The sequence below is a fragment of the Arachis duranensis genome, chromosome 5 (genome assembly GCF_000817695.3).
Source record: "Arachis duranensis cultivar V14167 chromosome 5, aradu.V14167.gnm2.J7QH, whole genome shotgun sequence".
Taxonomy (NCBI): Eukaryota; Viridiplantae; Streptophyta; class Magnoliopsida; order Fabales; family Fabaceae; genus Arachis; species Arachis duranensis.
In genome coordinates this window covers 106,527,234-106,542,079 of record NC_029776.3, presented here as the reverse complement: position 1 = coordinate 106,542,079, position 14,846 = coordinate 106,527,234, and the positions used below count along the sequence as shown (strand labels likewise).

The 14,846-nt window shown below is 26.2% G+C and overlaps 2 protein-coding genes across 2 annotated transcripts; both read left to right on the top strand.

Annotated features, from left to right (window-relative positions):
• The first annotated feature begins 1,148 nt into the window (after positions 1–1,148).
• LOC107491485 (tryptophan aminotransferase-related protein 4) lies at positions 1,149–5,841 on the top strand. The gene is made up of 5 exons (XM_016112324.3): positions 1,149–1,461; positions 2,416–2,716; positions 3,487–3,779; positions 4,238–4,521; positions 5,581–5,841. The coding sequence occupies exons 1-5, from the start codon at positions 1,178–1,180 to the stop codon at positions 5,772–5,774; spliced, it is 1,356 nt and encodes a 451-aa protein (XP_015967810.3). The 5' UTR covers positions 1,149–1,177; the 3' UTR covers positions 5,775–5,841.
• Positions 5,842–8,661: 2,820 nt separating this feature from the next.
• Positions 8,662–13,208, top strand: LOC127739573 (tryptophan aminotransferase-related protein 4-like). Its single transcript, XM_016112323.3, has 5 exons — positions 8,662–8,939; positions 9,607–9,913; positions 10,759–11,054; positions 11,854–12,137; positions 13,015–13,208. The coding sequence occupies exons 1-5, from the start codon at positions 8,662–8,664 to the stop codon at positions 13,206–13,208; spliced, it is 1,359 nt and encodes a 452-aa protein (XP_015967809.1).
• The last annotated feature ends 1,638 nt before the right edge of the window (positions 13,209–14,846 follow it).

Genomic DNA, 14,846 nt, shown 5'->3' with positions numbered 1-14,846 from the left:
TATTTAATTTTATTCGTTTGATTAATTTAATAACTAAATTATTTTGATGCATGAATGTAGTACATTGTACGTATCCTAAATAGTAACTAGATACTATAAAATTAATTAGTATTGACTTTGGAAATAAACAATTAGTAGTCACTAGATACTATGAATCAATTAATATTGATTTTGAAAATAATTTTAAAATGATTACTTTGTGAATGAAATTTGGTATCTTTATGTTATACTACTCTTTGTATATATATACTCTTTAACCATTACATTTATATTTATATTTAAAGAACACAACTTAATAAAATATAACTTAACAAATGATCACATATTATATAATCTCTAATAATTTAAATATTTAAATTTAATGAATTATATTAATAATTACTAAAAGTTAAAAAATAATGGCCGCCGCGCCGCTAGCTAGTAATAATAAAAAATAAAATCATTAAGTCATGTTTTTGGCATGGAGTAGTTGCATTGAAATTTCCTAACAACCCACCATGATTAAAATTTTCCACACGCTCTAAACAAAGATTACATACTAAAAAATTAAAAAAAGTTAAAAAACTAATCAACCATACATGTGATTTAAAGTGTGAGATCAACATTGCATACGTCATGTAAAATTTAATTTTCAATACAATTAAAATATGGAAAAGTATGAGGAGCCAATGAAATATTTATACAATGCGTACAATGGAGGTTTATGGAGTATTAGAGATATAATTATTAGTGTTACATTTTTCAATCAGCTGATGCTTTTGGGATGAGCGGTATCATGACATGTTATTAAAGCGCTAGATCCGAAAGGTTTAGAGTTCGATGGTTATTCTAAATAGTGTAGGGGATGTTCATTTCATATCTCAATAGCCATTGTACACATTGTATAAATAGTCCATTGTCTCCCTAGCGGGATCCTTAAAATATATATAGTTTACTACTGTAGCATGGTTGTTAAGTGTTAACGCGGTCTTAAGCGAGTTAATTGCAATTAGAATAATAGAAATTAAAGATGCTTTTCTGCCATGCATGCTATTTGGATCTTATAACAACTTTCTCTGTCTTTTATATAGTAGCTTAATTAACACTTTTGAGTTGTAACTAACACTAGTGTATTTAAATTATATAAATGCATAGTCATAGCCACAAAGTTTATCATAAGAACGATAGTGGGAAAAAAATGATAACAATGACGAGTAGTCCAAGTTATTTATCTCTTGCTATATCCATGTTAATAATTTCATTGTGTAGCTCAAACTTGTTTGATTATTATGTAACAAAATGGAGTAGCGTCCGTGCGGCGGAGGCAGTGGCGGCGATAATACCGTGCTCCGGCCATGGAAGAGCATACTTGGAATATGGTTTGGTTTTGAATGGGCATGAACCTGTTTGTGAATGCAATCCATGCTATAGTGGCTCTGATTGCTCCAAGTTTTCATCTGATTGTGCTGCTGATGCTGGAAGGTAACTAAACCCTAATTTGACTCACTATACTACTCATAATAATAACACCTCAATTTCATCATTTCCTGTATACCTAGTTCCTAGATCAATGATTAATGATGTAAAATGGAGTTGTCTTTACTTAATAATTTAACAGCAATATTATGTAATTAATAAATAGGAAAAATGTTCTTTCCGATTTCTAATCATTGGTTTGATAGACTTCGCACCTCCTAATAAATATAAAAATTTAAATCGGTCCCTATCTACTTTAATTTATGTACATTTCAGTCCCTGCAACCAGTTTCGAATAGGTTACTTGCTGATGTGTCAGTAACTTGTCTCTACAATAATGAAAAAGATCACCAAGCAAGTGACTAACACATGCTCGAAACCGATTGCAGAGACTGGAACATACATATATCAAAGTAGATAGGGACCGATTTGAATTTTTATATTTGTTAGAAGATACAAAATCCATCGAACAAATGGTTAAGGATCGAAAAAAATATTTACTGTAATAAATATTATCATTTTGTATTAGTAATTCACAAGTAATAATTTATATGTATATTTAAAAAATTTACATACATAAATTATATAATTTATATTTATATTTATTAGAATTTATACATGAGTCAACATAATTTATATTCATATCATCAAATTTTGTATATATATAAATTAATAAAATTTATTTATTAAAAATAATTTGATATTTATGTTAATTAATTACTGGTAAAAAATTATTAAAATTTACTGTCTCTAAAATTTTCTGATGATTTAAATTTTATTAAAATATTTAAATACAAAATTTATGATTTATTTTTATTATTTTTTTAAATAAAAAAGAATTTTACATAATTTACATTTCAAATTGAAGATGGACTGTTGCAGGAAAGGATTTATTTAACTTTATCTTTACTTGAGACAGTAAATTACATTGAAATTTTGAAATAAATGATTTGATGGCAGTGGAGATCCATATTTTATGGAACCATTTTGGATGAGGCATGCAGCAAGTAGTGCAGTGGTAGTATCAGGGTGGTACAGAATGGGATACACATACAATGATGAATCATACATATCACAATTACTGGTGAATCATATCAAAAAACTGCACGAGACTGTTGGAAATGCAGTCACTGATGGAAAGTACATCATATTTGGAGGCGGGTCAACACAACTCCTCAATGCTGCAGTTTATGCATTATCTTCCAATAATAACTCTTCGGACACTCCAGCAAAAGTTGTAGCCACTGCTCCATATTATCCGGTAAGTCTATAAAATTCAGTGCAATTAATTTTATGCGTGTGAAGTTAATAGTTGAGAATCGTTAGATGATAATTTATAATAATTTAACGATTCTCAATTATCAACTTCATACGAAATTAATTGGACCTGAGTCTTCCTTACATATATATACAATTCTGCTAGATAATCAATAAACATAATATATAAATTCAGTTACAATTTTATTATGGTATCAGAGTCTTGGTATCCTCTTTGAAGATGATACATAAGCTATCATCTTTCATCCTCTAATTTGAATTTTTTGTCGAACAAAGTGACAATCGACCTCTAAATGTTTGGTCCGTTCATGAAAAATTGGATTAGCAGCAATACGAAGAGCACTTTGATTATTACAATATAAAACTGATGGGCGGATAGGAGAGATGCATAAAAATTGTAACTAAATTTATATATTCTCTTGGGCTGAATTTATAGGCCACGAGACTTCTTGTTGTCATGGATTAAGGTAGAAGAGTAGTTTAATAAAGATTCTAGCTAATAACAAGCCAACAAACATTTTTGAACTACACTCTATACTAATTAATTATCATTAATTAATAATTATTTAAATTTTATTTTTTAAAAAATATAAAATTAATGATTATTAATTATAGTTGTTTAAAGTAGTTAGCTGATTAAAAATTATTTATCTATACTTTTGTATATATATTATTAGTTTTTTTAATAATCTGTGTTCTTGGTTTATTAATGATGGTTACTTATATATATATACGTGGCATGGATGAATGCAGTTGTATAGAACACAAACAGAGCTTTTCAATTCAAGGGATTATAGATATGAAGGGGACGCATCATTGTGGAAGAACAACACAGATATTGACACAACATTCATTGAATTTGTGACATCACCAACCAATCCAGAAGGGAAATTAACCAACGCAGTTCTTGAAGGTCCAAATGTTAAAAGCATTAACGATAGAGCTTATTATTGGCCACATTTCACACCTCTTCCTTCTCCAGCTGATGATGATCTCATGCTCTTTACAATTTCCAAATTCACAGGCCATGCTGGCACTAGATTTGGGTAAGAGACAGATACTTGCATTATTGTCATCAAAATTTCATCAATTTTAGTTTTGAATTCTTATTCAGAAAAAAAAAACTTCAATTTTTTTAAGATTTAGATTTAACTAACAAGTTATTATTAGTAAATTTTTTTAAATATTTATTTTAATAAATACACAATAAATAAATTAAAATTTTAAATTTTAAATTTTTTATACAAAATTTTAATAGTCAAATTTAACATATTTCTTAAAATGTTAACAAAATACACATTATAAATGAGTTAAATAACACATATATTTATATATAAATATAAAATAATTAATTTTGTTAACTGATTTTGACATTCAAATAGCATTTTTGTTTCAAATAAAATAAATCACACGACTGGTTTTTTATTGAACCGGCTGGTTCGGTTCACATATATATCATTACTAATAAGTGATATATATACTTATGATTTCATTATAATTACAGATGGGCAATAATAAAGGATAAGGGTGTGTACGAAAAGATGGTAACATACTTGGACTTAACCACAGTGGGAGTATCTCGTGAGGCACAGCTTAGAACTTTGAAGATTTTGAATGTAATTCTTGAAGAAGGAGATGCAAAAGAAATATTCCAATTTGGATATTCAACAATGAGAGATCGTTGGATAAGGCTAAAACAAATTATATCAAAGTCAAAACGTTTTTCTTTACAGAAACTATCTCCCCAATATTGCACATTTTTCAAAACGGTTCGAGATCCATCACCAGGTATACTCACCATAGATGTCCATTGTGAAGTAATTAAAACTATCAAAATATATAGTATGTAAAATATTATATCATTGGCAAAAATTATCTCCAAAAGTACAAATGACAAATAAGTATTAAAAATTAAAAAATGTAATAAAATAATTAAATATTAAATATATATTTAAAAAAATAGAGATAGATTTTAGTATAATTTTTTATAAATATTATTAAAAAAATAAGATATTTTTATCTTGTTGATAATTTTATACTAATTGATTTTTTTTAAATTATTGTGAATGATCGTTTTTTTTAAAAAGGTTCAAAATATCAAATTTTGCTTTGTATTTTGTGTTTATTTTTTTAAATAATTATTCAAATATCGTTTCAAAAATTTCAATAAAAAACATAAATTGTTTGCTAAATATAAATTTTTTTGTTACTTATAAAAAGTATAATATTTTTAGTTATTTGTTTCATGTATTTGTAAATGTTGTTTTTATAGCAGAATAATCTTTCAAGTATTATTTTAGTAATTAGTTTACCCAAATTGCAATGCCTTGTCTAAGTTATTAATATAAAAATAGAAAAAAATAACTTTATGAACCGATGAAAATTGTTTTTGAAATTTTTTATTTTCATAAAAGTTACATAATTAAATCCTTAATTTTTTTAACTCAATTATCAAAATGGAGTTATTTGACATTCTTCTTGTCTTTTGGATCAATAAGTCATATTATTTTATTTTCTGTGCAAATTGTCACTTTTTTTTAATTATGTTAATATTTTTATCAATTATTCATAACCACATTTTTCAGTTTTCATAATCCTTGTGCTAATTAATCACCTAAATAATTTATATAATAAGGTTAGTGGGTACGTAGCTAGCTAGTTTTTATTTGTTGAATATTTGGATATATATTTTTTTAATTAAGAAGATTAGTGTCTCCCAATAAGTAATAAACTATTATTAAAGTTTTACTATAGTTAAAATGAAACTTCATCATAATATCAATCATGTGTGTCCTTACAAAGTAATTATTTAATTTTAATTTGGCTTCAATTATTTCTTGGTGACAGCGTATGCATGGTTGAAGTGTGAAAGAGAAGAAGATAAGAATTGTTATGAGATTCTTAAAGCTGCTGGCATTAATGGCCATGAAGGAAGTATGTATAGTGGTGATGATCGTTACGTGCGTCTCAGTCTCATAAGAAGCCAAGATGATTTTGATATTCTTATAAACAAGCTCACAAATTTTGTTGCTAAGGAGTAGCTCCTAGCTTAGATTATATAATCTTATTAATTAGTAATTAATAGTTAATTATTATTTGATTAGAATTCATCAATCTCCACATATAATATGTATTAGCTTAGCTGCTTTTCAAACCAACTTTTAATTATTTAATATTAGCAAGTTTTCTTATTGTAAAACTTTTTTACTCTATTGTTTTGAGAATTTAAAATTTAGAATAAAAAATAATTTAAAAAATTAATTGATATTAGTTAAGAATTTAACTTCTTAATTAAACTCTTATAAATACGGTGGCTGTTTCATGTTTAGCATATGAATAATTTTAATTTATTTTTAATATATTTATATTCTAACATATTATATTAATGAATAATTTTTATAACTAATTTCAATATACACGTAAGATTATTGTTATAACTTATAATTAAGTACCTCGACACATTAACAAATTTATGTATCTTCTTAGTTACACACTAATATGTTTATGCATGTTACGTGTGATTTATTCAACCGTATTCTCACGTGATTATTTTTTCAATAATTTTATTATCCAATTGATAAAGTCCTTCGGATCAAGTAGCTAGCTAGTCGCTATTACATTAATAGGTTCAAATAAAGTTCAATTCGATATTAAAGAAATTATTATTTTGAGATAGTACGAATACAATTTATCAAATATTAATAGAAATTAATTTTGTAATAATGATTATATTTGTAATATGTAGGATATCAAATCCTTACAAAATTTTATTCAGAAAAAAAAAATTAATACCACCATATTACCACTTTTCTTATACTCATGATCATGATATCATCTATTTCTATTACTTTTAATATGAACTAACATTATTTCCTCTATCATTATTAACACTAATATCAGCATCATCAATGTGATGTTTTTTTTTTTAGAATATTTTTATATTGCAATTATTTTTTTTCTGGGATTATTATTTTTTTACAGTGGTCCTTCTCCCCTAGATCACCATCAATTAAGAAGTTTTAAAAATAAGCATAAATATATAATTTTTTTTTTCAAAACACACGTGATTGTTTATGCAAATGAAAGTTTTGTTAGGGTAAGAAACGTGGTGATAGATTTTTTTTTTACCCCCAAAGAAACGTGGTTATAGATTAATGCTGTGTAGTATATATATGTGGATCTACTGTATTTTTATGAACAAGAATAATCTTGAAGAGTAATGTTAGTTGCTCGAATTTAATTGCTACACATATGTCTGAAATCTTGTACAAATTTTCATAAATTGATAGTTTAAATAAAATTGTTAGAGCAAACAATAATAAAAATATTAGCATACTGCTAGTAAAAATATTAAAAATAAAAATTAAATATTAGCATAAAAATTATTAATGTTAATAATTTAATAAATATATATATTTACGGGAATTTCTGGATTTTAAATTTTTAATACTCTGTTGAATTGCATGAACAAGAATAAAGGCATCAAGTCATGTTTTAGCAGTGATTTGAGACTTCCTATACAGAGTAGATAACCTATATCCATGACTTGAATATTCCTTGCTCTTATCTTAGATAATGACAAGATATACGTACTATAAAACTAATTTTAAAATAGCTACTGAAGTCAAATTAGTACTTTTTGAATTTTTATTTGTCTTGCTATTTCTTATTTATTTTTTTTAACTACTAAATTATAATTAATTTTTTATATTAATTGTGTTACATAATTATAATCTATAATTATTTTAAAGAGAAAAAACTCTAAACAAGACAATTATCTCAAAAGACAATGTAACAATGTCCTTGATAAAAAAAAATATTCAATTTAGTTTCTAAACTTTATTTTTATAGAACTGATTAGTCCTTGTGCCAAAAAAAGTCAATGTTATTTTTTTAGCACAAAAACTAATTAATCAGTCCCAAAAAATAAAGATCAGAAATCGGATTGAATATTTTTTTTTGTCAACAATTTCGTTGTTCTTTTGAGATAATTATCAATAGTCAGGTGGGATATTCATTCTTATTTAAATATTTGATAAATTTAAATAAAATCATTGTCTTGTCATGTTTTCGGCAACTAATTGAAGTTTCTCTTAATAACCGGGATTTGAATTTTCCATGATTTGAACAAAGAAAACATACTATAAAAGGGAAACATGTGATTATTTGAAGTGTGAGATAGACATTGCGTATGTCATGTAAAAATTAATTAATTTCCGTTAGAGGAAACGTGCACTCAATAGATTATTGTTATATATTGTAATGAAATTAAAATATATATATATATTAATTATAGAAAAACTTTCAAATATATTGATACATTAATATTTTATAATTTTTAATGGTTAATCTTAATTATAATATATATAATTAAAATCAACTGTCAAAATTTACTAAAACGTATCGATATATTTAAAAGTTTTTTATATTATAATATGTCCTTTATATAATATTATATTTTAGATTTAAAGCATAAATTTTTGTATATATTCTTTTCATATTTAAATACTTTTTTTAAGGATCTCAAAATTTTATATCAATTATTTATGATAGATTTCTTTTAAACAAAAAATTCAACACAATAAGATAAAATAGTTAAAGAATACAAAGTTATTAAATAAAATAAAAATTAATTTATAGTCATTTTCGATATTACTATTAATAATTAGAAGGATCAAAATCATTTTTAAAATAGCTATAGATATTAACTATTTATATATATATTTTTTATCATTTCAATCTTTTAGAACAAGTGATTTTATAATGTAATACAAAAATATTTATAATTTAAAAATAAGTTAGGTCTGTGTGAACCCAAAAATGAAAAAAAAAAACTCCTAATTGATTTTGAAAACTGATTAATCTGGGTGTGTATATATATAACCATTAGCCACAAAGGTATCATCATCAGAACCTTATTGACCAAAAATGATGAGTCCAATTTATTTAACACTCACTATCAGCATCTTAATTTCATTGTGTAGCTCAAACTTGTTTGTGTGTGGAACAGAATGGAAGCCAACTTGGAGCACCGGTGCGGCGGAGGAAGCGGAGGCAGTGGCGGCGATACCATGCTCCGGGCATGGAAGAGCATACTTAGATGGCTTGGTTCTGAACGGCCATGAACCTGTTTGTGAATGCAATCCATGTTATAGTGGCTCCGATTGCTCCAACTTTTCATCTCATTGTGCTGCTAATGCTGGAGAGTAAATCACTAAACCCTAATCACTTTCGTCACAAAAGACTAATTTCCGTCATTTTAAATATATTTAGAGATAGATTAGGAAGTAATGTTATAGGACTAATATAATTTATTATTTTTATTTAAAATAATATTTGAAAAGGTCGATTAAAAGTATGGTGATGAATTACTAATAAGTTAAAAATATTAGACTGAATAAAATTGTTAGCGCTTAAATTTTTTTCTTGATAGAATCTCATCCATGCATGAGGAGAATTTAACTCAATCTCAATTTTTATTTCCTATGATTTTGACCTATGATTAATAATGTAAAAGAATTGTTGATTATTAATAAAAGAATTTCTAAAAAAAATTAATTAAAGGTTCGATTTTTATTGTTCCAATCTTCTAAAAATTAAAAAATTAATTCGTTTAAAAAAGCTTTATAATAAGAAAAAGAGTTTATTTTATGTATTTATATATACTATTTATTTATTATTTTCTAACATTTTAAACTTTTGAAATAAATAAAGTGGAAACTCAGGTGCAGTCGACTTCACGTGAAGTTAATAGTTGAGAGTCGTTAGATGAAAATTTAGTCAAATCCCTCAAATTATCTAATTACTCTCAATTACCAACTTCACGTGAAATCGACTGCACTTGAGTTTTCACCAATAAATAATTTTGATCAGCGGAGATCCATATTTTCTAGAACCGTTTTGGATGAGGCATGCAGCAAGTAGTGCAGTGTTAGTATCAGGGTGGCACAGAATGGGATACACATACAGTGATGGATCATACATATCACAGTTGCTGGTGGATCATATAAAAAAACTGCATGAGATTGTTGGAAATGCAGTCACTGATGGAAGGTACATAGTATTTGGCGGTGGATCAACACAACTCTTCAATGCTGCAGTTTATGCATTCTCTCCTAACAACAATCACTCTTCTTCCCTCAATCCAGCAAAAGTAGTAGCCACTGCCCCACATTTCCCAGTAATAAGCTCTCCATAATTATTTTTTATATACATTATTAGTATTTTAATATATATATTTCTTGGTTTATTAATGATTTAATGAATTTTATCGAATTTTTAATTGGATTCTTATATATTTTTTTTAATTAGGTTCTTATACCATATCAAATTTTGTAATTAAGTTTTTGTGATAATAAAAACGTTAGAATTAACAGAATATTCTATTAAGCAAAACAAATATGCTTAATAATTAAATAAATATTTTATTTTGTTTAACAGAATATTCAGTTGATTCTAATATTTTTGTCATCGATTTAGTTACAAAATCTGATATAATATATGAATTTAATTGAAAATAAAAAAAAGTATAAATAGACCTAATTAAAAATTTAAAAATTTAATAAAATTATAGAGACTTACTGAATAATTAAACCTTTATTAATTATGGTTCGTGACATATGTTTTTGGTTTATTAGAATTTTCTTTTTAATTTTGCTAAGATAATTTGGCTTGTATGTTAAATTTGTGAGAGTTAATTATATTACTTTATTTCTTTGAATATATATATATATTCTAATACGGATATATAAGTTGTTTTGTTTTTTAAATATAATATACTAGCTAGAATACAATTTTTTGTATTTAAATTCAATTCATCATTATGTTTTCCAAATAAAAAAGACTTACGATTTATAAATATATCAAAAAATTAAAACATTATAACATAGACAAAAATTCTTATATATATTATGGAAAGATGAATAGTTAAAGAATAAAATAAATAAATAAATAATAATCAAATTATATATTATATCACACATAAATTATGATAACATCACGTTGTGGCATGCACTCATCATGCAGGTGTATAGAACACAAACAGAGCTTTTCAATTCAAGGGATTATAGATATGAAGGGGACACATCTTTATGGAAGAACAACACAGATAATAATGGCACAACATTCATTGAATTTGTGACTTCACCAAACAATCCAGATGGGAAATTAACTAAGGCAGTTCTTGAAGGACCAAACGTTAAAACCATTAATGATAGAGCTTATTATTGGCCACATTTCACACCTCTTCCTTCTCCAGCTGATGATGATCTCACAACTTTTACAATTTCTAAGCTCACAGGTCATGCTGGCACTAGATTTGGGTGAGATACATATATATTTATCATCATGAAAAAATTTATTATCAATTTCACAATACTAATTAATTTATGATATATATCTTAAAATATTATTTATAAATAAATTTGAAAATTAAATATATTGATTCATAGTCATACGGCCTTTTTCTTTTCCATGAAAAAATAATTAAAAAAGTTATAAATTCAAATTTTAAAATTTTGGAATCAAAGTCATGTGGTCCTTTTTTAAGATAAATTTGGTAAGAAATCTTTAGATATATAAAAAAATATTACGTGTATATAAAATTTAACTATTAAATCGATTAGCAAGATTGTATTTTTATAGTGATATACTGATATCTGAATTTACGATATTTACTATTTTAGTCTTTTAAATTTAAAATTTATTATATTTATTTTCGAGATTTAGCATTGGCCACTATATTAATTTTTTAATTTTTTTAGAAGTTGATAAAACGAACAGAATGTTGAACTAATTCTAATCTGTCACGTTAGACATGAGACAAAATAAAATCATTTTAATTTTATTTTGGTGCTTAAATCAAGCAATAAAATCGTTTAGAAAATGAATAGATATAAAATAGAATAAATTTAATACTTTATTTGCTGACTCAATGTTAGAAAGAATCTTAGACTAATATAATGTTTGGGGTTGGAAGTAATAATTTTTCTTCAATTTTTTTACATGCATAATATATTTGAAAGTAATATTTTTTCTTCAATTTTTTTTACCGGATGACTGTGATTGATTACCCTAATATAAGTGTTATATATTATTGTTATGATTGAATTATAATTATAGATGGGCAATAATAAAGGATAAGGGTGTGTACGAAAAGATGTTGACATACTTAGAATTAAACACGGTGGGAATTTCTCGGGAGGCACAGCTTAGAGCTTTGAAGCTTTTGAATGTAATTCTTGAAGAAGGAGATAGAAAAGAAATATTCCAATTTGGATATTCAACAATGAGAGATCGCTGGTCAAGGCTCAAACAAATTATATCAAAGTCAAAACGTTTTTCTTTACAGAAACTATCTCCTCAATATTGCACATTCTTCAAAAGAGTTCGAGATCCTTCACCAGGTAGATGATGATGTCCATTGTGAAGTTATTAAATATTGCAATGCCTATGCTAAGTACCTAGATATATATTTTTAAAAAGAAAAAAGAAAAAATTATGAACTAATAAAAAATTGTGTTTGATACATTAAATATATATAATTTAAGTTCACAGCTTAATTAAGTTTCTTTTGATAAAATAGTTTAAATAATAAATAAATATATTAAAAATAGTTTATAAATAAGTTATTTTGTATTTAAATTTTTAACTCTAAAAATGTTTATTTTAATTTATAGAAATGTGTCAAAAAGTAATAGTATTATGAGAGAATTTATTTTTTTAACTTCTCTATAAGACTCTAAATAATTTCTTAAAAAACTGCAATTTAATTTTAAAAATTACACTAAACATTAATACTACTACTTTTCATAAGTCAAAAGCTCAAAAAAATTACTTTTGAAGCTTTCCAAACAGACTCTTATTACAAAAGAAGTTATTAACTTTTGAATGAATAAATTCTCAGAATATCATCATTTTATTAATTTTAACAATTATGATCAGTCACTTATTATATTGACCACCTACTAATCATTTATCTGGATTGTCTTAAATTTTAAACTCTAAACTTTAATAGATCATTTCAAGTTTTAAGTTCTAAATTTTAATATCTAAATTTTAAATTATAAATTTTATATCTTAAATTAATTTTATTTTATTTTATTTTTAAATATATTTTTTACTTAAATTTTAGATGTTTTTATTGTTTTCAATTTTGAATATTTCTTTGGAATATTCAATTATTGATTCCTTTACTAGTTATAAATATTAGCTTCTGATACTTTGTCTTGAGGTATTTATTTTTTACGTTGAAATGAAAAAACTTGTTCAATTTGGTGACAGCATACGCGTGGTTGAAGTGTGAGAGAGAAGAAGATAAGAATTGCTATGAGATTCTTAAAGCTGCTGGCATTAATGGCCATGAAGGAAGTATGTATAGTGATGATGATCGTTACGTGCGTCTCAGTCTCATAAGAAGCCAAGATGATTTTGATATTCTTATAAACAAGTTCACTGTTCTTGTTGCTAAGGATTAGATATAATTATCTTATTCAATCTCCATATATATGTATATATATCGAGCTAGCTTTAATTTTGTATCATTTGGAATAATCGTAAGGTTAATTCAACATTTAATTTTACTCTATCAAAGAGTTTGCCATTAATAAATAAATTGTGTTATCTAAGTGAATAAAGTCCTTTTGGATTAATTAAGTAGATCCAATTATTAGATTAATAAGTTAAGACTTAGTGAGTGTACGGCTCAAACGAAGTTCCAAAAGATAATTAGTCTGAAAAAAGTTTAAAGATTAGTAATTTTATTTTATATTGGTTAATATTTTTGGTCATGAGTCTAATATATTTAGTTTAAAAGTCTAATAATATATTTTGAATCAATACTTTTAAATATTATTCACAAATTACTTTATAAAAATAAATTTTGCCGATTTTCTAATATTATTCTATCAGATTTTTGCAACATGTTGTGTAAATAAATCAAAAGAAGTTTTGGAGATAAAAATATATGAGAAAGTTTAAAGAGTCAACACCTTTATTAAAATTTGGCTCGTACTTAACCAGTAAAAGAAAAGTGAGTAATTCGATTCCACATTATTAAAAATATTAATAATGACTAATTAATAATTACAAATCACAAAAATTTACTTACTCCTAACACTCCTCTAAATATACATCTTTCTCTAAACACCAAAAGACAATTCAATAATAAATTCACTATATATTTATTTGTATATGGTTTGTTTAATTACCCAAAAGACTTATACACACACTACAGCAGGGGCGGAGCCTAGCGGTGGCTAAACAGCGGCGGTGGCAAAAAATGCCGCTAGTTGAAGAGATCCCGGCTGAGGTCAGCGGCGGTCTGGATTGGTACCGCTAAACGTGATTGGATAGCGGCCGTGCAGTCAGAACCGCTGCCAATTTATTGTATATATCTTCAACCCTCATGACTTTACCCAAAATCTTGGCGCGAACAAAAGCTGCAGCAGAGGCGCGAAGAGCACTCAAACTCCCTCTGGCGGAACCTACCTGCGAGTACACCCAGAAACGCCGCTAGGTGAGTTTCAATTCCCTAATTCAATTGCCCCCTTTACCTTACTGCCATTAATTGAAACCCCCTCCCCCCAATTTTGCAGAAACCCGTCACTTGATTTTGGTAGCGGGCCAAACACGAGCGGGAGCAGAGCTGCGAAGTTGAGCATCTCATCGGTAGTGCGTGAAATCGCGACATCGTCCTCCACCGTGCGCGAATCCTAGCCATCGCTGCTTCCCCCTTTCACTGGTTCGTTCTTCCACATTGAGCTTTTCTTCTGGTTTTCATTACTGGTTCAAAGTTCTGAACATGTATTTGTCCTTATCTTCTATATGTCAATACATTCAGTCCTTTGATTTTTTTTTTTTGTTAGAGTTTTTTACTCCGACATCTTTTACAACAAATTCTAATATTTATTAGTGTCTATACAACATTCCATCGGCTAAAATAATTAAATTTAAAAGATCATTTCTTCACACAAATTCCTACCGCATAGCAATACCCTATAGTCAAATAGAATATATTAATTTTTACATAGATGCATTGGCCCAAGAAAAAAAAATTCAATATATACCTATGCACCACATACAAATTAAATTGCATGAAGAATTTATTTTCTAAT

What these genes read in the sequence shown, in the direction of transcription:
- LOC107491485 (XM_016112324.3), top strand. Translation starts at nt 1,178, where the DNA reads ATGATAACAATGACGAGTAGTCCAAGTTATTTATCTCTTGCTATATCC. An exon ending in TGTGCTGCTGATGCTGGAAG is followed by an intron (nt 1,462 to 2,415) that starts GTAACTAAACCC and finishes ATTTGATGGCAG; the next exon opens with TGGAGATCCATATTTTATGG. An exon ending in GGTTCGAGATCCATCACCAG is followed by an intron (nt 4,522 to 5,580) that starts GTATACTCACCA and finishes TCTTGGTGACAG; the next exon opens with CGTATGCATGGTTGAAGTGT.
- LOC127739573 (XM_016112323.3), top strand. Translation starts at nt 8,662, where the DNA reads ATGATGAGTCCAATTTATTTAACACTCACTATCAGCATCTTAATTTCA. An exon ending in TGTGCTGCTAATGCTGGAGA is followed by an intron (nt 8,940 to 9,606) that starts GTAAATCACTAA and finishes AATTTTGATCAG; the next exon opens with CGGAGATCCATATTTTCTAG. An exon ending in CATGCTGGCACTAGATTTGG is followed by an intron (nt 11,055 to 11,853) that starts GTGAGATACATA and finishes TTATAATTATAG; the next exon opens with ATGGGCAATAATAAAGGATA.